We start from the raw sequence: 27,519 nt of genomic DNA, 5'->3' as shown, positions 1-27,519 counted from the left end.
ACACTTTATTTGAAGGGGGGTGAATAAGACTGTCATGACACTGTCATAAACATGACATAAACACCTGTCATGAACATGAATAAGCCTTCAGGAATATTTATTACTGTTCTCATAAAGTGTCATTCGGTAAATTATGACACTTTTAATACACAGTTGACATTATTCAAAATGTCTTTGTTATGACAACTTCACATTAACCAAGAAATCATTACTGATATAAATTTGTTATAAAATAATTACTGATTGCACTTTAAAAATGAGGTAACTTTATGTTATTAAAGGTAAAGTTTAAACAGTAATGATTTCCTGGTTAATGTCAAGTTGTCATAACAAAGACATTTTGAATAATGTCAACTTTGTATTAAAAGTGTCATAATTTACCGAACGATGCTTTAGGACAACAGTCATAAATATTCATGAAGGCTTATTCATGTTCATGACAGGTGTTATGTTTATGGCAGTGTCATGTCAGTCTTATTCACCCCCCTTCAAATAAGGTGTTACCGGGAAAAGTAAACTTTATGCTTCACCATGGTTCTTTTGTTCCCCGCTGTCAGTGAACGCACCATACCAAGCACTACCATCTCGCTTTAATGACAACGCTGTTCAGCGTGGAAGCTGATGCTCAGTTAGCTACTTTCTAATCTTCTTGTGAGGAAGCACAAAGAAGTTTCTAGAAACATTAGGAAGCTAACTGTTAGCAGCTAACAGGAAAAGCTGAACACGTCACAGCAAAGTGGCTGTTTTCTCCTTCTGAAGAGTTCAGCTTTGTGGAAAGAGTCTACATACTCTATGCTAAATACATGATTAGCAATGCCAACTTAGCCTAGTTTATTGAGGTAATTGTGCTAACTGTTAATACAAAACGCTTAAAACAGATGAAAAATGTCAACTCTGCATTCCTTTCACCTTCGTTTAAAAAATTTAAAAGCGGTATAACATCAACTGCTCTGTAATGTAGCACAGTTAAGGGAAATTAATGAATAAGTTAACTGACCAAGATATAAATATGAGCTACTTTTATATTCAAACATTAAAGTGGACAGTCATTTCTAAAAAATTAATAATAAAAATGAAAAAATAAAAGAAATGGGAATGGAAAATTAGCCTGTAATTCTCTTTTAGCTGGGTTTTATTTGTTTGGATACCTGTATCCGCCTCCCCTCCTAACATATGAGACAAAAGTGTTTTATTTTTCTACAAATGCTTTATTTTGAGGGTGATTTAATATTTTTTTTTTTCCCATGAAGTAAAAAAAGGAATCTGTTGTATCTGGATTTGGTGGGTTGGTTTCTTAAAAGCATTTATGACTGGAAATCGGCAACAACAATCTTTGATCGGTGCCTCTCCGGTTCAGAAAGGATTGAGTTCAATTAATAAAAACAGGCTCCTCCAAGAGCTAAATAGTAATTCAAAATGAATTGATTTGGCTTCAACGCCGTTAAGCACCATCTGATTACCGTTTCCCAGCTAAACATTTGATTCAGCCCATTTTAAACCTCATTTTGACACGAGTGTATTCAATCTATTGCTCTTCTTCTCTGTGACTCCGCCCGTCCTTCTCCCTCTCTTTCCTCTCCTTTTCAATACTTTCAGGGGTTTTTTCTTGGGGTTTTTTTTGCCGGGCGAACACTTCCATCTTTGTTATGAGGGACTCTTTAATGCTGTCAGCCAGAGTGAATTGAAGAGGGCTTGATGCTCAGCTTGTTTTTCTGGTGTCCAAATGTCTTTACCTCTCCTTCATCAAAAAGAGCTCTCACATCTTGGCATAGCCCCCAACCTATCAAGTTTTTTCTTCTTTTCCCTGCACCCCTTGTTTTTTGGGAATATGCCATGTGTATAACAAGCGAATTACTCATTTTATTTCTGACTTGATGTAAACGCGGTGATGTCAGACAGTAGCAGATCTCTCGCAGACTCTCCTCCACCTGCCCGCTCTTTTCTTATCAAAGCCGCATCAATCAAACAGGAAGAGGTGCCGGCGATAGAAGGCCGAGTGGGTAATGGGACTTTCTTTTCATGCAGCTTCCAAAGCTGACATGCATATTTCACACTGGCAGCTACACAGAGAGCTATGCTGGGTGAACCAACACCCTTTTTTTTTTTTCTTTTTTTTTTTTCCTTGCTGCGGGTGAAGAGAGACATCTTCTGTTTGTGTGCTTAAAAAATAAAAATCAAAGAGAGACATCAAAGTTTAGAGCACGTTCTGCTAATCTCACATTAACCTCAGATTCTTCCAACAAAGCATCTGCAGGACAGGAAATCGGCTTTCCCTGCGCCTCCTGTGTCAAACGGTTATGGCTTCATCCCATTAGCTCGAGACCCCAAGGACCAAGATAAGGCTAATCTCAAAAAAGTGGAGAGGAAATTGTTCCTTTCACAAAAAAATGGAATCAAGGATGAAAGGACAAATAGGGTTTCCCCCAGAAAACCTTCTAAGCCCAGTGGTAGGGGCGCTGGGGCAATCCACCGGTGGCCCACCGTGTTTTTATGTAATAAAAAAAAAATTTAAAAAAAAATTAAAAAAAAAAGTGAAAAGATACAAAATTTTGGAGATGCACAAACAGGAATCACAATTTGGGAATATGTCAACTATAAACCTAGCTTAATTCGTCTTTAATATCACTGTTACAAGTGTATAAAAAAAACATACTTAAAATAAATTACGCTTAGCCTGGCGGGGTGAAAATTAAAGCCTGGAGACCCACCAGACCTACACTGGGGGAAACCCTGGATAAATGTTCTTCATCATTTAATGCACTTTGCATTAACTTAAATTAAGAAACAATCTAATTTCTATGAATATATTTATTCTGCACCTTTATTTTAGAAAGAGAGCAAAAGTGCTGGGTGGAGAAACCCCCCACAAAAAGTTACATTTACAGTAGCAGCTCGCAATGCAGAAAAGACATCAGCGACTCGTTGTCATCCGATCCCGTTTCCCTTCTTACCTCTGATTACAGCGCAGCGTTTTAACCTGTACAACCAGCGACAGTGGGAGGTGGTGCTGCCTGAGGCGCTGCGTCGACTAAAGAGCCTGAGCTCAATACTCGAATTTCTACTCTGTTTTGCACACCAACATTTCTTAGACAGCGTGCTTGTGTGTGTGGTTACCAGGCTCACTCACACCTGTGTAGAGGTGGACGTAACAGAGCGGCCTCAAGTGCTGGCCTCCTCATTAGCCTCCACCTCATTATTGGGAACTCTTCTTTGTGTTTACCGTTTCTCGGGCTCATGTCTGTGACGGGCCTCGGCAGAAACTGTGAGTTAATAAGCTCCGGAAAGGAATGAGATCCAGCTGGTTTCCGTAGGAAGCCGGATTTCGATACTTTATCATCAGTGCTAAAAATGCTCGTTTTCAGTATTTTAAAAGGTTATATACGTAACTGACCCACAAATATGCACGTATTTGGTTGAACCTCTGGCGGAGATGTATAAATAAAAATCTTAAACGTTATATTCATCTTTTGTTGCAGCAGAATAATCTCACACTGATTTTTTTTTTTTAATCCAAACCCTTTGAGAAAAAATTTTTCCAGAGAGGAAAATTTAAAAAATAATAATAAAATGACTAGTAGCATGATTACTGGTGCCCCTAAAATGATTTTAAAGGGTCTAAATAATAATCATGTAGAGTGATTAGAGCTGTAATTATAAAGTATGATTTTACATTGTTTTTCTAAAAAATAAAAAAAACAGGAAGTGAGTTCTGTATATTGATGACACGTTTCTCAGGGGGGCAAATGTGATGTTCTAGATGCTGATTATTACGGCTGCCTGAAAAATCTACCTACAGAGCGAGTATCAGCATGCGAGCGAAGTAGAAACGGTTATTTATAGTTCTTTTGCTCATCACCTCACATTTAATTATAGGTTATATAACATAAACGTCTGTAATGTGAAAGCAAAGGTTTTGTCACATTTTGCTCAGCCAGAGATTGTCTTCAGCATTTGTTGGCTGCTTTGCCCCGTTTATTTGGCTTGCTGCATGTTTAGATTTTTTTTTTTCTTCTTTTTTTTGTTGGGTTTGTTTTTTTTAAACATATTTCTCATCGTTGGCCAAGGAAATAAATGCAGCCATCATGAGATGCAAGGCCGACCAAAATCGAAAAAGAAACAACGTAGAACCTCTTTCCACAGCCCACTCGGTGTCTGAACCTAAATAGTACAAGATGGCAGGGTTTGCAGTAATTGGTGCATTTCCCACTCTGAACGCAACATACTTCAATGGTTGAATGAATCGACATTTTTCAGGATTTTCAAGATTATGATGCAGCAATAAATGATCTTATTTCAAAGCTTTTTGCACGTCGTTTTGATGGAAAAAAAAAAAAAAGTGCCTGGCTCTGGAAGTACCCACGAGCCAGACTGTTTAAACTGCTGCTCACTTTACAGTCTTACTTCAATAGCATAAAACAACCTAGATATATAAAAGCACATTTTCTTTTCAGAAGCACAAACAAAGCACAACAAAAAGATACAAGTGGCAGCCATGCAGAGTGAAAAAAGTTCAGGGTTGTCTGATTCCATGCATGCCTGAAGAAATTATGTTTATGCTTTTAATTTGTGCTCTTTTTTTTCACATCATGCAGTGTTCTACAGTGAGGGTTTTCCTGTTTTACCTCAGCTTTTTGGAGCTGCACATAGGAATTTTCTTATTGTGTTCATAAAAGGACATCATTATGTATTTTCCTGGAGCATAGTTACTTGATGTTGGTATACAATGGTTACTTTCAGTTGCTAGAAAATCTATAAACTAAATTTGACTTTGTAATTTAAAGCCTTAATATTGGGCCTCTGTCTCTTTAAGAAACTCCTGCTTTTTCTGAAACTCCGCCTCCAGAAAGTCATCATTATTAACCCTTTAGCAACATTTTTTACCACTGAGAGGCGGAAGCTTGGAAACTGCAGCTTCGAGGAGGAGCTGCGCCTCGAAGGCGGAGCTAAGTCCAACCAGACGTTAAACTGATTCATGAAAGACTCGAGGCAACACTCCAGATGTTTTTAATGAGGAAAAAACATTACAATAAGATGTAAAGCTCAAAATCATTGATTTTTACATAATACTGCCCCTCTAAAAAACTATATAAGAAAACTAACCAAGCTGATTCTTTTGATTTTTCATAAACATGGACTGAGTGAGTCTTAAGGCAAAAGGGAAAACCCTCCTACTGTGAGGTGGTGTGCATGCTCCTGCAAGTGGGGTCTCACCTCTTGGACAGAAGCTTGTTGGAAAAGAGGAATAAGAGGATTAGTTCTCGGTATGTCTATGTGAATCTGCGGGGAGAGAAAGAAAGAGAAAGACAAACAGGAAGCAACGGGCAGGTTAGCACGGATCTGGCCATTACAGACAGAAACGGAGAACGGAGCGAGAGCAACAGTTAGTGGATTGGTGTTCTTGATTGGAGTCAGACTGGGGTTTCTGGTGTTCTGAAATGGAAAGCAGCTGTGGCTTTGGGGGTGTGTGCAGATGGGCGGCCTTTAGCATAATGGGACGCCACCCCTTTGATGTTTCTGTGAGTAGCGTTGCAAGACCACGTTTTTCCGCCATTTCTGACCGTCTACCCCCGCAGACGAACAATACAGCAGGCGGACAGATTCGTCAGAAGGGAGCCAGACGGATGCAGGGCGGCAGCTTGAGACGGGCCGGCTGAAACAGTCTGGAAGAGTGTGTGTGCGTGCGCGCACTAGTCACTCAGAGGACTAGTGCGCAGCAGCCGTAGCCACAGTCCTGGACGCCTTACCTCTGTCACCTTTGGCTGCAACACCAAATTTTCAGGACTCATCCTAGGAATGTCTATATGGATCTGACAGCAACACGGAAAGGAAATGTGTTAGAGACTCAGACCGACACAAACACACCCAGTGTTCATTAGGGAGTCATATCATCAACTTATATATATATATACACACACACATACATACATATTTTGTCACCTTAATACCACAATCAGTGTATGCTAGTATTTGAAAATGAAATCTTTGTGCATTGCAAAAGATTCTCAATTAACTAAAGATGCTTGCCACAACAAACTCTGGAGATTATAAACAAGCAATTTTAAGTGAGTATTGCAACTCAAACTCTACACCAGAAGTGACTATTATATTCAGAAATACAACAACTAGATGCTATACCTAGTTGAATCTGAAATGGAAGCGTTAACAGCTAATGCTAGCTAACATGAGATAAATGTATCAAACAAGATCTTATCAGTCAGTTCTTCAAAATGTCATTGGTGACTTTAGAAATGTCGATGTGAAGGCATTTAAGGGTCAAAAGTCATTCCAGCACAAAGTCTTACTCTGGGTGTAGTGAATTTCAAGCGATGTTTTTAAATTTTTAATCCTGGATTTTATCTGAAACCTCATCTCTACCAAGCAGCTCCTCCTTCATCACAAGCCGTCTGTTGACATCCACATATCAAAAGGTTGTGCTTGTGTTCATTGCATACCAACAAAAAAACAAAAAAAAAACACACAAAAAAAACATGATGCAACAAGTAACACTGTAACATAACAAGACACAAGTAACTTAGACCCTCAAGGAAGAATGACTGCTGTGACGTAAACACCAACATTCTTGAAATATTTCAAAAAGAGAATATTGTGACTTTTAAAATAAAGTTCAGGACAATGAAATGTATCTTATTGTAATAAATACATTTCGTTTGTATGAAGAAAATCACAGACAGCACTTTATAGATCCTGCAGGAAGGAGGAAGCAAGAAGCTTCATAAGGGTTACAACAACAAGAAAGGCAAAAAGAAAGAGTGGAAGAAAAGAAGAAATAAAGAAAGAAAAAGTGAAAGAATGAAAAAAAGAGTGAAAGAAAAGAGAAAAAGAAAAAGTGAAAGACAGGAAGAAAGACAGAAAGAAAGTGAAATAAATAAAAAAATGAAGTCAATGATAAAGAGTGAAATAAATGAATAAAGACAAAGAAAGAATAAAAGAAACAAAGAGGCAGAAAAAAATGGTGAAAAAAACTAAGAGTGAAAGAAAGATTGAAAAAGAAAACAGAGAAAGAAAGTCAAAGGAAAACAGACAGGTGGATATTCAGAGGTTGATGAACTAACCAGGAAAAAGATCTATAAACATCCAGGCATTTTTAGAAAATCCATCCTTAAAAAGGGATCAAAATCAAGACCATGCACACTGAGGGAAAAAAAATAAAAAATTTGCAAACACAATAAGGCACGCAGCAAAAGCAAAATCAGAAATTACTACACAATCCAAAACGGTTATAATGTGGCTACAGGACGCGATTCAAACAATCATCACAACAAAGTGTGCCAGCTTTGTGGCAGCTGTGACGAGGAGATCAATGGGAAATTGGGCCAAATATGAAAAATGTGTGGAGCTCCGAGACTGACAGCATACTTTGAAGTTTCTTATCGGCTTCAAATGAACAGGAAGTAGTCCAATGTTAAAAAGAAGGAGTGTGCAAAGGGTGAAAGACTGACAGATAAACAGAGAGAGAGGGGCAGAGGGGAGTAGATTTTCAAAGCCACAGAAAAGTGTTCATTTAAGCAGCTCTTTGAAGCCGGCTGTCCCTGCTCTGAACAGAGCTCGACCACGCTCGAGTCATGTTGACACGAGCGAAAAATAAACAGTCCAGAGAGGACGCGGCGAATGAAAACAAAGAACACAATACAACGGGAACATCTGGATGTTTCCTGCAACTGAGACTGTGGAAGTAAGTCTGTGAAAACATGCTAGGACTGGGCTTTCAGAACCAGGAAAATCACACTGGTGACCAGTAAACCCCGACTTTGTTAGATATTTATTTAACGTTTCCTCCAGAGAATATGCTGAACCTGGCAGTAAAGGCGCTAAGGCAGTCCCCCAGTGCGCTTTTGTGTTAAAAGTTATCAAAATTTGGAGGTGCACGAGCAGGCATTGTCATTAAACAATGAGGCCAATGTGCAGGTGCAGGGACGGCGCTAGATGAATCAGTCTTTACTGTCACCGGTGTAAAAACTAGAAACCCCATTACAAAAAAAAACAGACGACGCTTAGCCTGGCGGGGGAGCAAATAAAGCCTGGTGGCCTGCCAGGCTTATAACACACAGGGGCAAACCCTGTTGTTTGAAACAGTACAGTACAGGGTTACCTTCGTCTTCGTCAGTAGAATCAGGCTGCTTAACACACAAAGCTAAGATACCAGTCAGTAGAATAAACCTGACTTAACATGAAGAGATGTGATCCAAGCTTAAGTATTGGCTTCCTGGTTTAAACAGCTTCGTCATCCACATCCTGACCAATAGGGAAAGGTTCGGCAGCACACAGGTGAGTCGTTCAGTGTCAGACAAGTGTGTTATATTTTGGCTCCCAGTGTGTGAAGGCATGTCAGCATATACCTGTCTGTATGTGTCTTGATGGTGCTCATCATTGCGCGAGTCGTAGTATTGCTGGATGAAGCCGAAATATTCTTGTCTCTTCCTCTGTAGAACGCTTTCTCGCCTCTCTGCATTGGCAGGCAGATAACCCTGAAAGGCAAAGTCAAAGAGAGGATTAAAAAAGAAGAAAAAAAAAACTATAAACTTCTGATTTGAATTTTTAAATTGAACCATATTTGACATGTTCTGAATTTGAATACATTTATGATTTTTTTTTCTTTTTGAGCAGCACCCCTCATTGTAAGTTTTGGATCCTAATTGAAGCAGCAGGAGGCTTGTTATAAAGTGAAGTTGTGGCTGGGAAAAAGCAAAATGCTTGGGTAGTTTTCACTGCCAGTTGCCTGGCAACTCATCTTTGGAGAGAAACAGACGAGTTTCCAGTTTATATGCTAAGCTAATCAACTGTGAGCTCTGGGTTTATTTTTCTTCCCCCCCCAACGGAGATAACACAGGCAATGATGCTGTCAATTCACACTGGATACATAAATCCCTTAAATCAAGTCGAAAACAAGTATTTAACTTTTATGTGTGGTAAGCACAAATTTCAAATTACTTGTTTTGTGATAAACCAAGAAAACACAGATTCACTGAACAGATCATCTTCAATGTGGTGGAGCATTCAAACACCTTCCTATTGCCATTTTTGTGATGCATGATGGGAAAACATTGCATTTATCTCTAACAGGTTTTCCAAATTTCATAAGCTTTTCATTCTACTCCATAGTTAAGCACTGCTGCACTGCAAAAACAATATACCTTTGGTCTAGTTTCTAATGCAAATATCCTACAACACTTGAACTTACAAGTAACTTTTCAGGAGGAAGCAGCTTGTTTTAAATAAACAATTCCTAATACTGATGAAAAAGTAATAATTGCAAGTGAAATCTGCCAGTAGAACCAGACTTTTTCATCAATATTAAGGAATTATTTTCTTAAGGCAAGCTCCTATTTTATGCTGAAAAGTTACTTGCAAGTTAGTTTTGTCTTATTTTAAATGTACTAAGGTATTTGCAAGTTGACCAAAAATGCTTGGTAGGATTTTGTCTTTTTGCAGTGTCTGGTTGGTCATGTAAAAAGTTTTTAGTTATGAGGAAAAATGAGAAAATGTCCCTTGGATATCAATAGTTTTTCAGCTCACTATAATTCTGTGTTACCAATAGATTTATGTTGTCTTATTAGGTTAGCTGTTAGGAGTGTTTTCAAAATATGTTAGAGTAAGGCTTCAATATGCTTACTTCAGCACTGCAAATGTTCTTTTAGACTGATTTTTCTTGTGAATTTTCAGTGTTTTCTGCCATCTTTCATTAAGTAGTAACACTTTAAAAGTTGTAGTTTAAGTTTGCTAGAAAAGTTCTGCAAAGCAAACTCCAACACCCGGGATTAGAAGGACCATTTTTGGGCTGTGTTGCACAACGTCTGCGGCTCCTTAGGCCTACCTGGCTGTGTGTTTATGTGGGGAATGGGTATAAATGACAGAATTTGCGAGAGTGCGTGTGTGAGTGAGCGTTCATCTCAGCGCAGTGCGGCTTACGCAACGAGGAGAAAGTCGAGTCCAACCAAGTCCAGACGTAACTTAAAACTGTGGGGTTATAAAAGAATCATGGCATTAGAATTTTCGAAAGTGTGCTAAAAGATACATTTAGGGCTTGGAAAATGTGTCACGGTGACGGCAAAAACAAGCCGCTGGGGAGCCCACAGGGGACAGGCTCGGAAAATTTGAAGAATTTCGTCAACTTATTTAGAACTCGATTCTAAGAACTATTTTTTACTAGCTCAGTTTAGGTCGAGTTCTGAAGATATTTTGCAAGGTTTCAATTCAATAAATAAATAAATTCCATTGCAGTTTTGTTGTTCTTCGCACTTAAATCTCCAGGGTTGTCAATCCTTTCGAGTCAATTTATAGTGCAATCATCTTCTATGATATTTCACACAGATACAGCTGGGATAAATGATGAACATATAAACCGATCAATGTAGTATTGCATGCTTTTCTAGCACTAATTATATCTTTCTGTTTCGATTTATTTCATGCACAGTCTTTTCTTAAGATAAAATACATTCAAATATGGCGTTTTCTTTTTGGCATCTTGATGTAATTAACCGTTTTTCTGGACGCAAGCTTCCATTTCTTTGGCCACGAGAGACGAACACACAGTCAACTTCTGGCAAGCGTCTAGAGAGGAGTATTTAACAGTAGTAAAGTTTCTTCTTTGGTGTTTTATTTGTGGTTTCCCCAGACTCAGGCCCTTGAGATGTTCAAGGAGCACAGAGGATTGTTTGTCTCACCCGAGCGTTTTGCTCGCAGACGTGTCAACAGACTGATATACGCTCTGGCCAACACCCTGGGAACGGTTAAAAGCAAACTTAGCTGTGGGAGGGGAAAAAAAATAAACAGATTGTTGTTCGCCCCCTCCCCCCTCTCTCACTCGTGTGTTTGTCAGGACAAATAAACCCACATGTAAATATGTCATTCAGATGTTTGGCTGTTTGTTTCCGTACATTAAAAAAATAGAGAAAATTTACTGTGAAGGAGGTCAACTCCGTACTCATTTACAGCCCATCTCAGCGCTGCCATGCATCCAGACGGCCATGTTTGTGCCAGCACAAATCAGGCTGAACATTGGCTACGTTAGTCGCCCCCACCCATCAGCACCGCCGACTTTTCTACCCGACGGTCGCTCTGCCAAAACGTCCAAGCCGTCACATGTTGAAACGGCTCCATATGCAAACACACGCAAGGCCTGTGTACACACAAACACAGGACGCTACAGGCCAGCTACAAAGCACTGGGCTCCAGTGTAGAGGGGGGCCCGCTGCCAAATGAGGCAGAGTGTGTATGTGTGTGTGTGTGTCGGCTGAAGGTTAATGGACAGCTTAAAGGAGGTTAGTAGCACTGGAGCTGCATTACTGCTCAATGAGACAGTGCAAAGATACGCGCACAGATTTAAAAAAGACCTTTATGAATTTGTTTGGTTACCAAGGATCAGGCCCACTGTTAATGTGACATTCACCGTTAATGATCTTTATTTATGATGGTCATTTTCAAAGTGTTATCGTTTATTTTTTACCATCTTCATCATCAATATTACTATCATTATCATCCTCATCATCATTTTAACACGTTTACTGTTATCATTACTCTTAACACCGTCTTTGTCATTCACAAAATTACAAATATAATCTACTTTTTTTTCATTGTAAGGAATATTTATCCCATTGGCCATTGTTACCTTCATTAAAATAGTTCTCTCACATCTCACATTAGGTTTGTTTATTATTTATTTTCTTACTTATTATTTTCAACTTTATTCTGGTTTATTATTCTTATTTTTACTTATTGTGATTTTTACTATTTGATTTATTTCAAATTCATATTATTTTACCTAATTTTTATTATTTACTGTTATATTGTATTATTCTTTATTATCATTCTTTGCTGTTTTACTATTACATTTTTTTAATCAATGGTACTACTGTCACTGCAACAGTAAATTTTAAAAGGATTACTACTGCTAGTACTATTATTATTGTTCCATCTTTATAATTACCTTCTGTTTTTATTATGTTTTAATTACTAAAGATAAGAACCAGACCCTCCGGGTCCCTGAAAGGACCAGCAGGATTAGACAATAGAGGGATGGATTCTCATTTTTCTACCCTCGCTCATTATTTTTTCCATCATCATCATCGTCATCATCGTCATCATGCATAGTCTTATTTTTAATTATTAGTATAAATGATGATTACCATTTATCGTCATTAGCATTGTTGTCATATTAAGCCCAGTGCTGGCCTCAGATTATTTCTGGTTGAAGACTGGCTTTTGTTTCCTTTTATTAAAAGAGGCTCGTTCACTTTTTTTTTGTTTTGTTTTTTTTAGATGTTGATTATTGAATATCACTGAAGTACGACCTGATAAGGTTGGTGTAAAACATAGCAGTTCTTGCACTTCCTCCTGCACACCTGATCTCTTCATTCTTCCCTGAAATATTGCCTGTTCTCCTCCTAAAGGAAGATCCACCTCTATAAAACTAAAGGGGAAAAAAAAAAGATACACAAATAAATAAGAAGCGCACAGAAGATATCCCTGGGGGAAAACATTTTGGGGGGGAGGGGATTTAAATGAAACAGTTCTTTTTACTTAGTCTCCTCTCTAAATTGATTTCTACTTTGCAGGAAAACATTATCCTGGAAGCAGATTGGAATCTGTCCCAGAGTGAGCACAAGAGAAGATGGATTAAAATTAAACTTCTCATCCCTCGAGTGTCTGCCCATCTGTATTTTTAAAGAAACATCTCGCAAGTTCCGAAGTCTGGTTCGTGTTATCTTGAAGAGTTCGTATTCGATCCACTTTTTTAAAGCGACTTTTTCTCCCTCCTCCAAATCAGAAATGTTCTTTAATAATATAATCCTTTCTAGTAGAAAGTTGGAATATCAGAACGTAGTGAGAAGTTTCCTCTGTGTGTTCAAACACAAGCATTCTGATTTGATTTTTGGGTAAGTTTAAGAATTAAATATTCACACAAAAACACACTGCATCAAATGAATACAACATCCCTTATGGTGAAACATGGTGGGTGGTGGCAGCATCATGCTCTAAGAGGCTTGAGATGAGGGTGTGAGTCAGTAACCTTTTCTGTTCCAAGAGCCGCTGCCGCCCCCGCTGCAACAAAATAAAACTCGCCAAGAGACGCAAAGAACACATTTCTAAAAAAAAATATTTTATTATGAAAGCAAGCAGAAGTACGGAAAAAATATACTGTTTTTCAGATTTTAGATAAAAAAAGAATCATCTATTATAAAAGAGGAAAAGAAACTATTTTGTAGAATGAGGCGAGTCTTATCTGTAAATATGAAAACTGAAGATAGATAAGTATATTTGAAGCTAGCTGCTTTAAAAAGCATTTCGCTAGATACTACAAGCAGATTTTTGCATAAAAACTTACAGGAAAACTTCTAAAGCGACCCTTTGTTATTGTGTCCATAATCAAAAAACTTTTTTTTTTAAATATTTTGTTGGTTTTGTAAGAGCCACAGTAGGAGGGGCAAAGAGCTACAGGTTGCAGATTGGCCCCCTAGCTTAGATGACATAATTTTGTCATACACTGGTCCAGTCAAAGTTCAGGACTAAATCCAATTCTTGAAATATGCAAATCTGATACTGTCCATCTAACTGCACATGGTTGGTAGTGACATACCCCCCAAAAATAGCAGCTGTAGTTGAAGCGAAAGGTAACAGTTTTGACTCAAGATGGAGGAATACAAATCCATGCCACACTTTTCAGATTTTTTGTCTTTTTTTTTCTTTTTCTTTTTTATAGGGGCATGCTGTAGCAATAAACAGGAGAGCAGGCCAATGCATTGCAGTGTGCAAGTCAACATGCTGGTGATAACCCACATGCTACTGACAGCATTTATGCTAACCTTAGCATTTTGGCTAATTTTAGCTTATACACAAATGTTTACATACTGGTTGGAGTAAGTCACTGCTAGTCAACATGCGAGTGATAACTCATATCCTACTGGTAGTGTCAACATGCTAGTGATAGCCCTCATGCTAACTTTAGCTGTAAGCTAAAATAAGCATTTTAGCTCTTCATTGATGCATTAGCTACGTTAGCATGCTAAATGGAGTAAGTCCACATCTTAATGGTTCCCTACATGCTACTGACATTTACCTTTATATATGTACTTACCATTTATTTTTTTAAACTTACGATTATTTTTTTAAATTAATCTAAGGCCACGCAAATATTTTGGGTATAAGTGGGGAAAAAGGAAAAAAAAAACATGCTAGAACATAGAATTAATTAGCAAATTTATTAAAGATGCAACTTCCTCCAAGAACGATCACTTTCCTTCCAAAAGGTCAAAGGGCGGGGGAAACCGGAAGATTAAAGAACACAAAGGGTGGACATCAGTAAGTCAGATGAAAAATACATTGCTCTCTTCTCCCAGGCAACGTAATTACAGCATGTGAGCTGTCGCACGGTAACTATTTAACATAATCTTGGAATCAGCTGCTGCCGCTCTCTGATGTATTTCATAAAGCCCTTTACCCTTATCAATATTTCCACAGCCAGTTAGTTTTATTTTTTCTTTTTTTTCCCCCCACTCTCCCACCATTTCACATTTAACAGCCACACTCCATTAGCAAATGTACATTTTGCTACAGGGCAAGGTTTTCTTTTCTTTTTCCTTTTTATTTGGCAAAGCCATTTAATTTTTTCCTTCCGCCTTCAGGCTTGGACACCGAGTGCTCCTTAAACAAATGAAATAAAACGGTATTATTTGTGAAATAATAGGAAGTTTAAGCACGTGTGTTTGTGAGGCTGCAGGCAGACTTATGGAGTCTGGTGAAGATGATGAAAAAGAAAGAAATGAAAAAAAAAACGGCTATCAGAGAGGTTATTACTTTTCTCCTAGTTTCTCCTTTACAGAATACTGTTCCAGGATTTGTTTTTTTATGTCCACGCTTGCTTACAACGGTAAAAGAAAGCAGTAAATCACGACATCACATAACAGGAATTATCAAACCGTCGAGTGAAAAACAGTGTTGTTCAAGCAGTTTTTGTTGGATGAGGAAAAAATAAAAATGAAATGAGGTGATCAAGCGAAGGAGAAAAGTAAGTGCGGATAAGGTCATGAGATCAAGTGGTACGACTTCAGAAGGGATTTCAACTCCGTCCCCTCCGACTTTAGGCGCAGCAGCTGATTTGACCCCGTTTAAGCCAAAAGAGACGTGAAGATATTAAAAAATAAAAGATGATTTGAATTTCGGGTGAATACCGTGTTCCTGTCATAAACACCTTTTTTTTAATGACAATGAGCAAAATAAACCTACAACCCAGCCTGAGGCAGGATACTACAGTAATAATACTTATTATACACAGATGTCTAGATTTCTCCTTTGTCTTTGCATGGTGGTTATATAAAAAAAAGTTGACAAAAAAGCCACAAACTAACAACATTACATCTGAATAACAACAGTTGGAACATTATTGCACTTGCGATAAATTATTTTACATAAATGCTCTCGGAAGCTAAAATTCTCCAAACAGGGGACGACTTTGTGTGATCTTTTGTTTTGTTTGCTTTTTATATTAATCTCCCAGCATCCTCTTTTCTGAGCCAGTGATTTTATTGGACATGCTGCTGATTCTGGACAGTCTATTTTCTGTCCTTCACTAATAAACGACGATGATAGAGTTGGAGTCTCGTAGAAAATGGAGGGATACGGTAAACGTCTATATCTACTACAATCTATGGATGGAGACAGCACTTTCTTTTTAGGGAGTTGAGCATCTTATCTTAACAAGGAAAGTAGAAAGCGGACTGTATCACAGGGCATTCTTGGTAAATACAACCAAAACAAAATGTGCGACTCTTGTGCTAGCAGGAAAAATACTTCGTGATCTATTGCCCAAGACAAAAGAGAAATCCTACCAACGCTTCAATCTGATGCCACCCCATTTTTCTTTACATTTCGTGAAGGAGGAAGTTATGCCTCATGTCGCCTTCAGAGGTTTTTGTGTCAGTGGTTCTTGGTGTAGCGCCACCACAGGTGAGAGGAGGAATAGTTTTCAAAGGGTTTAGTTTGTTTGACAAAGTGCTGCGTGAAAGAGAACCGCACCATCTGAAAATCTAACAAATGTTGCTATTTTTGCCATCAGGTGTGGAAACACCCTAAATTTTACAGCATAGAGAATCAACTGATCAAAGTGTCTGTGGTTTAATAGGTAAATCCACAGATATTTTAAATGGACGTATGCTTGTAATTTTAAAAAGTGCTTTAATAATGGAACTAGTTTTTAAATAGCCCTTTGAGTGGCCAAAACCATAAAATAAACACAAGAGTAGTCAATTTATTATTGAATCATAGAAGCTATTCCCCAAACACATTCACACACCCTACACACACACTAAGATGCACAAATGAAAACCAACACCAACAAACCTTTAATGAGGTATTATGTACGGTACATTAGCTGTACTGCCGGAAGCACACATATAAATACATACAATATACATACACAAACAATCATCTGGTGCTTTGTGACTGAATACGGTGTTATGAGCCTCTATCTGAGACGGGCACCAAACAAAGGCGCCGTTAATAGCTTAAGAGCCGGTCGGTAACCTCCAACCACCGGAAAAAGCGGCACGAACAGGCACACATACATCCGCGCACCTTTAATGACATCTTTTCTGCGGCACATTAGCTATTGTGCTGTAATTAATGGGAGAGTCATGGCGTTCAAAAAGCCAGACTTTCCTCAGCAGACTAAGAGCTGTACACCACAACAATGGCTTAATGAGTAAACACACCGTGCTTCTCATGAATAAATTATTTGTGCCTCACAATTAATTTTCCCTATTGAAGTTTGGGAGGGGGGCATGGGGGGGAATAAAAAATAAATAAATAAAAAGACGGCTCTTGGTCTTCATAAATCAAAACAGGAAGGGAAGGGAGGGAGGAGAAGAAAGGAAAAAAAAAAAAACACGACAGCAACTTTGTATTTTAGTGTGCGTGTCGGAGATCAACACCATGCGGTTCTTATGTGTAACAGTTTATCTGGGTTTTTATGTGCGACTGTGCTGCTCAGTTTTTATGAATCCGTATAAATTCCACGTTTATGGTGCTACGTGAGGTTTGTTTTAGAGCCGTGCTTGTGTGCAATCGTTTTTTTGTTTATTTTTTGCGAGTATTTTATCTTTTATGCTGTGTGGAAATGTGCGGCTAAAAACTCACAGATAGAAGCTTCCAGGCTATCGGTCGAACTTGCCGCGGGATTCCAGACCAGCTGAGCTTCCGCAGCTCCTCTGCAAGACAACAAAAACACCATGAGGTCCGTTATTTCTCAAACTACCACACCTTTACACAAGAGATGCTCTTTGAAATGAGATTGATCACACAGTAAATGTCATAATGCTGTGTTTATATTCTAGACCTTGAATCTACTGTAGGAGAGTTAAGCAGAAAAGACAAAAATTGACAAAAAGTAAAAGTTACCATTCCATGATCATCAGATTAAGAGGCGATAAAGTGAGAGAAATGAAAGAAGCAAACAGATGAGGGGATATGTAATCAAAGAGTCAGGAATCTTAAAAACAATGCAAAACTGCTAGTTATTTTTCTGACTTCCTGCTTTCTTTTTCATCATCACAATTTCCCAACCCCTCCTATGAGAGCTTTAATATCTTCTATACATCAAATGTGGGCATCAACAGCTGGTAAAACCCATCCAAACGTACAGACTGAGACGAGCACTGCATACTTCTTTGTAAACAATTAGGAAAAAATATGCAACATCTAAAAAAAAAATGATGCAACAGGTATGTCAGGCCAATCTGTGGCGCTGTAATACTGACAGAAGGACACAAAAAGCACAGACAGCGCCATGTTTATTTGTGAGAGTGAGATGCATGTGGGATAGAGAGAGATGAAGAAAGAGACATAGAGCTTCGACGTTCAACGTTTCTGGTCTTCTAAGGTGCCAAATTTGTGTGAATTTAGGCGAATTCGCCTAAACACTTTTAGGGATTCACCAAAAATCACTTTTTTTTTTTCTTTTTTTTTTTTGAGGTTTCCACTTCTGTCAATAAACAAGCTAAAAGTACAAATCTAGCAGCCTTTTCCAAGTCCACATCAAGTTAACAGTCTCCACTTTCTACAAAACACACAAAGCTGCATCATAGTGTAACTTATGGTTCACAATGCTAAAGACAATAATTTAGACTATTTCTGAAAAATTGTTACAAACCCTGTTCTACATCAGTTGTGCCCCAACTTCTCAGTTTCTTATCTAAATAATTTCTGCCTTCTTGTGCATTAAAGATTTTTTTTAAAGAGAACTCTTTATAAGCTAAACAATTTCTCCTTAATTTGAGTAGTTCGGCCAAAGCTTTACAAATACCGGATATCAGAATGTATCAGATATTAGTATTTACCAGCAGACAGTAAGACTAGTTTGTAACAAAACGAAATTAAATTTTTCATTACACATGTTCACACAGTGCTGAAAAAAAAAAACACACCCTTTGTCCAAAGTAGGACCATATTTGTCTTATTCTGATAGCAAGTTGGCAACTTACCCTATCCTCAATTTCCAAACTTCTGTTCCCATCTGTCTTTTTGGCACTAAAAATATGATGGGTTAGAAGTGGACTATTAACTACTTTTTCCCCAGGCTGGGGCAGGGGAACCTGCAGGCTATAATGTAAAATGAATCTGATGGAGAGGTGCAAATTGAACTTTTAAATTGGTGGAGAGTAATCCCCTTTGGGCTCATGAGGACCCAGAAAATATGGCTTAATGCAAGGTTTCAGCCAGCCGGTGCTATTTCTCTCCAACACACACACGTACAGTGACAGTATAGGATATGGGAGGATGGGGATCAGCAATGATTGAAGGGAAAAGTACTTTTCCCCGTGTGTTTTAAAGCTTTTGTCTGTGGGACTTATTTTGGATATATTTTTTGGCTAATCAGGTTCGCTCTCGCAATAAAGTTGTAGTACAAAATAAATCTAACGTTATTCCCTCCATCTGGATTCATTTTCATCTAACGTCAAAGCTGATTCTCGATAAAACAATTGCGGTGCAAAGTTTAAAATGTTACAGAACTGCAACGTCCACTGCAATGTGGGGAAGCTTAAAGCTGGGGAAAGTTATAAACTAATATCCCAAGCTGTGAACATTTTACTGAGGATGACAAACCTGCGATGATAGTGATGGAAACACAGGAAATTAAGAGAAATTATTAATGTCTCTTAAAAATTTGGTCAGAACAAGGCACAAGTATATGTATTTTAAATGTAGATATAACAAAATGAAAATTTTTGTAAGATTTTTTTTTAATATCGCGTAAATACTTCATTAAATTTCCACAACAGAATGACAAGTATCAGTGATATTTATTATTTGTCACTATGTTGGAAACCAAGTGTTTTCTTGTTGTTGCTGTTTAAATCATTTCCCACAAATAAGTTATTCAAAATATTTTTACCAATCCTATTCTAAACGTTTTACGTATGCCTATCACTTATTCAACTATTCGCACGTTAAATTAAGAAGCACTTAATAATGTCCATATTGATAAATGAATAATTATTCATGGGCAATTTTGTTTAGATACTTAATAAACCTACTTAAATATGGTTTTTATTCCCTCTTTTTTGTTATTTTTGGATATTTAAAATGTTTTCCAGTTCCCATGTTGTGTTCTGTACAAAATTAGAGTTTATTGGTCTTCGACGAGACAAACTTGTGTGATTATGCAACTGAAAATGGTATCAAAATAACAATATTATCGTTTCTTGCGATAATTTCCGGGATGGTTCATCATCCTGTAAATATTTGTTATCATGACAGGGATAGTTTTACAAGGGGGTTGTGTGTTTTAAAATCTAAAAAATTAAAAATAATCTAAAAACAAAGTAGTGGTTCTTTCAACAACAACAAAAAAAAAAAGAAAATGTTCTACTGTAAATACTTAAAAGATTTTTAAATTGTCATTTCACAGAAGGTTATGTAACATTTTTGGCTCTAAACGAGCTTTTTATTATTATATTATTATTATTATTAATTTATTTTTACCTGAAGGGCCAAAATGGCTCTTTGGTTTGTGATTATTGAAAAAATCCCAATCGAAACACAAATATGTTTGTGACTGCAATGCGAAAGGTTTAGGAGGTGTTAACACTTCTGCAAAGTGCTGTGAATTATCCCCATTATGGAAATCTACGGGAACGCGGACGCAGAAAAAAAGACGTGGCCAATCTAAGTAATGCTTTAATTTAGTCCAGAGTGACCTCTCCTACCACCGTCAGAGTGTTCAGGATATTGAACGTTCCGGCAGTCCATCATGAGAGCAGGAAGTTCCTAGATGACCTTGTGTTAACACCGACTCATTATTCACAAACAGCCCGCCCGCCCCGCGAAGTATACAAACCTGTATTATTCAACAAGACAAGTCGCCACAGCAAAACTGAGAAACATTAAAAAAAAAAAAAAAAAAAAACCCTAATGAAATCTTTTCACTTGTAATTGAACAGGTTTACCTGCATTCTGGGAGCGAAGGCAGAGGGGAAACTGATTTACTTGCAAATTAATCGCTCGTGCCCGAACACACCTTTCAGAGTTGAAATAAAAAAGAAGAGGGGGAAAAAACCCGTGAAATGTATGTAATGAATCAGCCAAATTCCTCCTCAACTCTTATTCAGGGCACTGCCTGGAAATTGATAAGGCCTTCGCGCGGAGTGAATGGTATTGATTAGCGCTGCCAAACGACTCTGCCTTGCCTGTTCTTCAAGGCAAATGCAATGTAGGGCCAGTGACAGATAACATAATAGGAAATAGCAACGGGCTAAGTCCATTGGCTAAATTGAGTGAAACGCATTAGAGCTTGTTCAACTGATGAGAGCGGCTATTTATTCACTATAGTTCCTGCACATCTTCCACTTAAAATTTCTGCCTTACCTTGTCCCCCCGCTGGCTTTAATTATACAGAAATCCAATACAGTGATCTAGTGCGCAGCATGGCTGTGTTAGTTCAGAGGAGTCAGTGCTCCACAGTGTGGGAAGGTTTCGATTACCTCAAGGCTACCTCTGCAGCAGCGTCATTTAAAATGAAAATACCAAAAAAAAAAAAAAAAAAAAAAAAAAAAAAAAAAAAGGTCTCAGGAATTCAAGAAAATACAGGAAATATACCCTGACTGCTTTAAGACAGCTTTTTTTTTGTTCTTTTTGCTTTTGAAATCTGAAAAACAAAAGCAGAGAACTAAAAGAACAAAAGCTATAACTATGAATGAAGTTATAGCTTTGTGGATATACTTTTTTTTTTTAAATCTAATCTCGTCTGAACTCAGTTTAAGGTTTTTGGTCTACATCCAAAACAAATTATGCGGTGGAAAACTGGCCACCTGAACACATCGTCGCCATGGTGATATATGGTGAAGGGCATGTTTTATTAACAGATAAACTGAAGATGGTGAGTGTTGAAAGAGTTTGACGATGTTTTAGGGATGTGCGATAAATTGTTTTCATTGATCAACGGAGTCAGGAGTTTCAGTTTTTTTTTTTTTTTACTTTGGTTTCCATGGGGTGATGTCATCACGTCCAAAGCCACCATGTTGCTTAATAAGCGTGTCTTTAACCTTCTTTTTAATTTATTTATTTGGACGTTGAATTCAGATCAACCCTATAACAATAAAAAAATATATATAAGGATCCAGCATTTTTATTTTAATTACAAGAATGAAGTCATAACATTATGAGAATACAACTGTAATATTAGGAGAATGAAGTAGTATTTTTTCGCCATACACAAAAAATTACAAAAAATTAATTATCCAAGCTTTTTCCCATTAAAACTAATTTTTTTCATTTATTTTATTTTATTTTAAGAAATTCTTCTGGTAAAATTGCTTCTTTATGTTTACTAATGTTATGACTAGATTCTCATAATTAACGTAAAATTATTGAAGCCTGGCCCTGATTCTCCGTCATACAACTCAGAAGGAAAGACTGAAATAAAAGCCACTTTTTGTTTTCCATCATTTGAAACGTCTTTTTTTTTTGTTTTTAGAAAAGAAAGCGAGAAAGCAATCAATTAAAATCGGATATAAAGTGTATCATTCTGTGAAAAGAGAACTCGCCCGTCACATAAAGTCTAGATAAAATACATTAAATTGAATGGCTGCAGTTTGAGGCGTTGTGTGCCCTAAAACTCTCACTTTTTCTGATTAGTTTGTTTTTGTAGAGGGAAAAAGAATAATGCCGAGGCGGTGTGGGGTAGCAGTAAAGCTGGTTCCCTATAAATATAACGACTATTCTTCCTAAAAGCGGTCCGGGTGTCGATTCCGGATCCTTGTGGTGTCTTCCCCACTTCTCCGTTCCAGTTTCCTGCCTAAATGCTGTGGACAAAGGCCACAAAATCCTTCAAAGAGATGCTAAAGTAGTCCTAAAAGTTCACCCCAAGTCAAGAAACAGATCTCAAGTCCCTAACTCACAACCTCATCTACTTTTAAGGCAGTAGTAAAGGGTAAAAAATATATATATATATCCTGTGCAAACTCTCCTATAGTTATATTTCTTCCAACACCTAATCGAAGATCTCTCCCCTTTTCCTCCCCCCCTTGTACCCTTTGAACCTTCATTTGCACTGTCAGGCAAAGAAATGAGTTCATGAATCTTGGTGGCTTGGGCTTAATTAAACTGCATTATATTTCACCCACCGAACATTAATCTCACCAAAAGAGGCAAAGCGAGGAGGTGTGTAGAGGTGTTAGTGGGCCAGCGCTCGTTGCATCCCCGTCCTGGAACAAATTTCAAGGAAGCCGCACACATGCCGCTCAAACTCGTTCATCTGAGCGTCGCCGTTGCACTGCGCACCGCTGTCCAAACTCTCACCTGCAGGACAATCGAGTAGCTTTTTGCGAGCTTGGAAAGAAAATGTTTGAATGGAGATAACCCTTTCCAGCTTTAGCTCATTTATTTACTCCTGGTAAAAACTAAACCCTTTTCCACTTCCATTTCAGTCAGGTTGAGATAAATAGATTTTATCTCAACAGATAGATTATTGATTAATCCAGTGGTTTCCAAACATTTTCTGCGACCCCCCCCTATGGATTACAAATGGCTGTCTGGTTGAAACGACGCATGTGGGAGGGGAGCAGGGGGGGGCATCGACTTTTTTGGGGGCAAAATGAATGTACGTAGCTGAAAATAGACACCAACATCGGTAGCCTACAAGGTACTTGTTAAGCTTAAGGTTCTGTATTGATATTAGCTAGTCATCTTTTAGCTAACATTACCTGCATCCAGCAGCTTTACTCAAGTCAGTCGGTTAGTTGGAGGGACAAACTGTGAAAAGTTCTTTGCGTTTTGCTGGTTTGCTGCCGTGATTCTAACACAAACCTACGTAGCTCCGCCCAGCAGCAGCAGGTCTCCTTCACAGGTGTAAATCCAGCGCGAGCGTCGTAGCGCTCATGTTGCGTTTAAAGGCGGCTCAGAAAAACAGGTTACAACATGTTAACAACGGATTAAACAGTTTTAACTGCTGATAAAAGTGACAGAGGACACAAATATGGGAAGTATGGAAGCCTCTACAATATCAAATTGACATAGGAATAACAGAGAGTTGCCCATTCTAAGGTAAAAACCCAGCGCATACAGTGTTCATGTTTTGTTTTCTTTTTTCATCCAGACGGCTCCCCGCGCCCTCCCTGCAATGACACGGAGCCCCCCCTAGGGGGCGCACCCCACAGTTTGGGAACCTCTGGATTAATCAAATTTTCTGGTTTTAACTATTTAATTTCTGGAAAATCTGGATTTTTTTTTAACCATTGCACTCGTTGCGTTTCCAAGGTTCTTAGTGACATCAGCCCACCCGGGTCCTACCATCTTGTTCTGCAAAAACAATTTGCAGTTTGTCCTTGAACTTTGACTGAAATAAAGTTCAAGGATGAAGTTGGTTTCGGTCATCTGTCTTTTATTTTAACTAATTTTCTCTTTTTTTAAAGTCCTTGAATCTTATGATTAATATTTTAAATTAGTTTTTAATCATTTTTACTTTGGTTAATGCTTTTGTTGTCACTTTGTAGCACTGAGATTTAAATTGTATTAAATAAAATTATGTCATTATAAGATTTGTCCCTAAACTTCTAGATTTTTCCTTGAAACTTTTCCAAATGAGGTTGTCTTTAAACTATATGTGAATTTCAGTAACTTAAACGTTTAAGGTATCAATGTTTTACCAGGGAATTTTGGAAATATTCTTCCAAATATTTCCCATTTAAGACAAAAAAAAAACAAAAAAACGTTCAAATAATATTTAAGGAACAAAACTCTATTTCCCCTCAGTGGGCAAAAAGACAGAGAGGGCAACATGAACCCAGTCGACGTCCAGGCTAAATTGCAGATGTCGTTTCATTAGTGTGAGACTTGCTCATCTCTCAGAAAACATGTCCAACTCTGGTGCGATCTCTTGTGCATTATGAATGAGACATCCGGCCAAGCCCCTGCTCCAATGGAATGAATTAAAGGCATTTTGTGACATTTTGAAAATTAATCTATTCTTTTTTTCTTTTTTTTTTTTTTGCTCAGCGCATAGCTTGTCATAACGTGGGCGAAAAAGTTTCTGCGCCCGTCCCAGAGGTGACGGAGGGGACCGGCTGATCTCGTCGCCTCCGGTTAACGACGCAAACGAGCCACTTCCGGCTGACGGATTTGTCACTTCTCTTTATGCGTTGTAATACATACACACAGAGGGGGAAGGAAAGAGGAAAAAAAAAAAACAATTCCTAATTGAAATCATGCCTCTATGAAAACAATACAAGGGAACTCATTAAAAACTAAAACTCAATTTGGAGTCAATTCGCTCATCAGGCAATTATGTCAAAACACACGGAGTAATGCGAGCGGGGGCAAGCAACTGCAAAGTTTTCCCACGGGGGCTGGCAGAGAGTCATTATTATACGCGTTCTTTGGAAATTAGTATGATCGGTTTTGTGGGTGTTTATCATGCTGGCAGGGGGACAGGCCTCGGGGGAATTAGCCCAGCGAGAAAGCCTCAACCCTGCAGGAAGCTTTCTTCCCCTCGCTGGCCTGAAAGAAAAAAAAAAACAAAAAAAAACACCTGTAACAGCATTAATGTGCGACTCAAGGGCAGCTGCTGTTAGGTCTGCTCTCCACACTGTATTCCATTATGCATGACCAAGCAGGGGTGCCCTTTGTCTTGGCTGGAGTTAAGCTGGGGACCACAGGGGGGTGATTAGGACACCGTGTACCTTGTGTTGAACACTAACAACAGCTGCTCTGAGGCGGGACCGTCTGACCGAACGGACGCTCAATGACACTTCAAAGATTCAGAGGGCGAAGCATTTGCATTTGGGTTCGATTACGACAAAAAAATACATAAATAAATAAATTCTTGTCTATGCACACACAAAAAGTCATGAGGTTTACAGAACCCCCCCCCCCAACTAAATCTGTCTTGATTAAAGGAGCAGTATGTGTTTTAAAAGCAATATAGTGCCATTTTAAAGCACATTCAAGCAACTATTACTATTTAGTTGTTATAAAAACTGCTGAATTTATCAAATATGATTTAAAAGTAATATGACTTGAATTTCAACACTTTGCCAAAAAGAACAACAACAACTAGGTTGGTGATTGTCTGGTGGGTTAATCAAGACATAGCTTTATTAAAAACTACTCCGTTAATGTATCTAGTTAAAGTCAAGGTTAGTCAGCACCTTTGATGCTCTAACAAGTTGAGGAAAGCTTCTCCCAGCTGCATTAGAATCCAAACATGAACAAAATTAACTTGCGTTGCTATGGAACATCTTCTCTTGCAACACGACTTTAAAAGCATAGGTCAAGGAGTGTCTCTGCGCCTCTTCTATGTCTTCCTGTCAGTCAGTCAACCTGCCTCACCGGTGTGCACGATCCTGTGAAGGCCAGTAAGAACGGAAGACTGGGAGGAATGGAGGAAGCGCTGTCAGTCAGTGCTGCCTGAGCAGGAAGCTGACAGGAGCACGCAGGATGACAGTTGGCAGGCCGGAGCCATGCACTATTCAAGCATCATTCATACGGAGCGCGACTACTGGGGCAAAACAGCACACGGTACGCTACAACACACACATTTACGCATGAGGACGCCACACACACGTGGAGTAGAGGCGCGTTGGGCGGGCAGAGCTTCCTAAGCCCATCCTAATGCTAGCTCGAACTGAAATCGGTGGATTCATACCGAGTTCTGAGTTTAGAAGTAAAGTTTCAACAAACGGGTTAGAGAGAGAAGTAGTAGTCAAGAGTTAGGAAAAGTCCAGTGCAATAGATGGTGGTGATGAGAGGCGTCCATAACCCTTGAATGAGTTTTGATTGTGAACATTGTTCTGTTACACCGCTCCAGCATCATCTGGATACATTTTATTTATTCAAAAAAAACAAAAAAAAAACAATACAATCAGGAGGGACACCTTTATCATACGATGTATTAAAAAAGTCCAGCCTCCATCCAATAAACCTTGAACGCTTTGTGAGAGTCCTGAATGGTCCGACTCATCTAAAGGACAAAACCAAAGCACCTGGGAGCAGACGGCTCGTAAACTAATGGGACTCCTGTATATAAAAGAATTTAAAAAAATAAAAAGATGCTCCCTTCCTGGTTTATACCTACGCAGGACGCCTGATGGATGGCCCAGATGGCTGCAAGAGGACACTGGACATAGATGAGAGTGTGTGTCCGTGTGTGTGAAGAACATTTTTTTTATTATTGGAATGAAATAATGATGTGCACAGTCAATTATTTGAAGCTGGCCCAGCCATATTAAACTATTTCTAAATTAGGTGGAAGTGGTTCACGTTATATTTGTCCTAAAATTTATATATTAAGCTGTAAAAAGACCTCATCATCATAAGTATAGTAATAACTATATTATGACTGAAAAAGTAGTAATGATGCCCCAAATTAATAAAAAAATGTAGTTATTATCCTTTCCGTAAATACTGTAAGTTCATGGTATTTTTTTTTATTTTTATTAAATATGGTGCTTGTAAAACTCTTCACAGAAATCAGCATACAGATATGCAACTAGTGGTGTTGAACTAAATAATTAGGTAATATTAGGTCTACCATGAGCCTGAAGAAGAATAAAGTCAACAAAATAAAACTGAACACCACTTAAGTTGCTGAAAAGGTAAAAAAATAAAAATGTTTGTCTTTTTCTCATCGTGCCACCACATACAGTCATTCCTTTAAAAGATGTGAAATTAAGAAACATTTAAGCCCAACTTGACTTTGACTAAAAAAACTCTCCTGCTGCACCAAAAGTGGCACTTTAACCACTGGGATTGTGTCCAGTGAAGCTGATTAAAGAGGAAGAGAATGGGAAAAAAAAAACATTTCTCAGAAGACCACATGGTGTAACGTATGAATAAACCGAGGCAGACAGTCTGGGAGGATTCTGACACAGGAGACAGCTGGTGGTCGGACCAACCTTATTATGTCAGGTGTTCCGCCTGGGGATGTGCTCGGAGGCAGTGAGCGCGCACACGTAGGCACGGCCATCATGTGCCTTTGTGTGGTTATTACAACCAAGAACACAGAGAGGGCAGTTT

General features: G+C 38.4%; 1 protein-coding gene and 1 long non-coding RNA gene across 3 annotated transcripts in view; one reads left to right on the top strand and one right to left on the bottom strand.

Annotated features, from left to right (window-relative positions):
• tbc1d22a (TBC1 domain family, member 22a) overlaps positions 1–27,519 on the bottom strand; it is a 130,313-nt gene that overhangs the window by 86,823 nt on the left and 15,971 nt on the right. Inside the window, exons 6-8 of one of the 2 annotated variants that reach the window (XM_007577889.2) lie at positions 17,149–17,219; positions 8,358–8,486; positions 5,745–5,807 (exon numbers count right to left, since the gene is read on the bottom strand). In XM_007577889.2, coding sequence (XP_007577951.1) covers positions 5,745–5,807; positions 8,358–8,486; positions 17,149–17,219 — 263 coding nt within the window. Of the gene's footprint in view, positions 1–5,211; positions 5,278–5,744; positions 5,808–8,357; positions 8,487–17,148; positions 17,220–27,519 lie in introns of both variants that reach the window. The other variant, XM_007577881.2, reaches the window with a different exon arrangement.
• On the top strand, positions 526–15,308 carry LOC107833737 (uncharacterized). Its single transcript, XR_001659502.1, has 3 exons — positions 526–2,294; positions 3,646–3,647; positions 15,298–15,308. It is a non-coding gene; the product is annotated as an uncharacterized LOC107833737 (long non-coding RNA).

Source organism: Poecilia formosa, unplaced genomic scaffold, assembly GCF_000485575.1.
Source record: "Poecilia formosa unplaced genomic scaffold, Poecilia_formosa-5.1.2 Scaffold9, whole genome shotgun sequence".
In the NCBI taxonomy this organism is placed as follows: domain Eukaryota; kingdom Metazoa; phylum Chordata; class Actinopteri; order Cyprinodontiformes; family Poeciliidae; genus Poecilia; species Poecilia formosa.
Note: the sequence above shows the minus strand (reverse complement) of the source record. Positions and strands in the feature narration are given on the sequence as shown.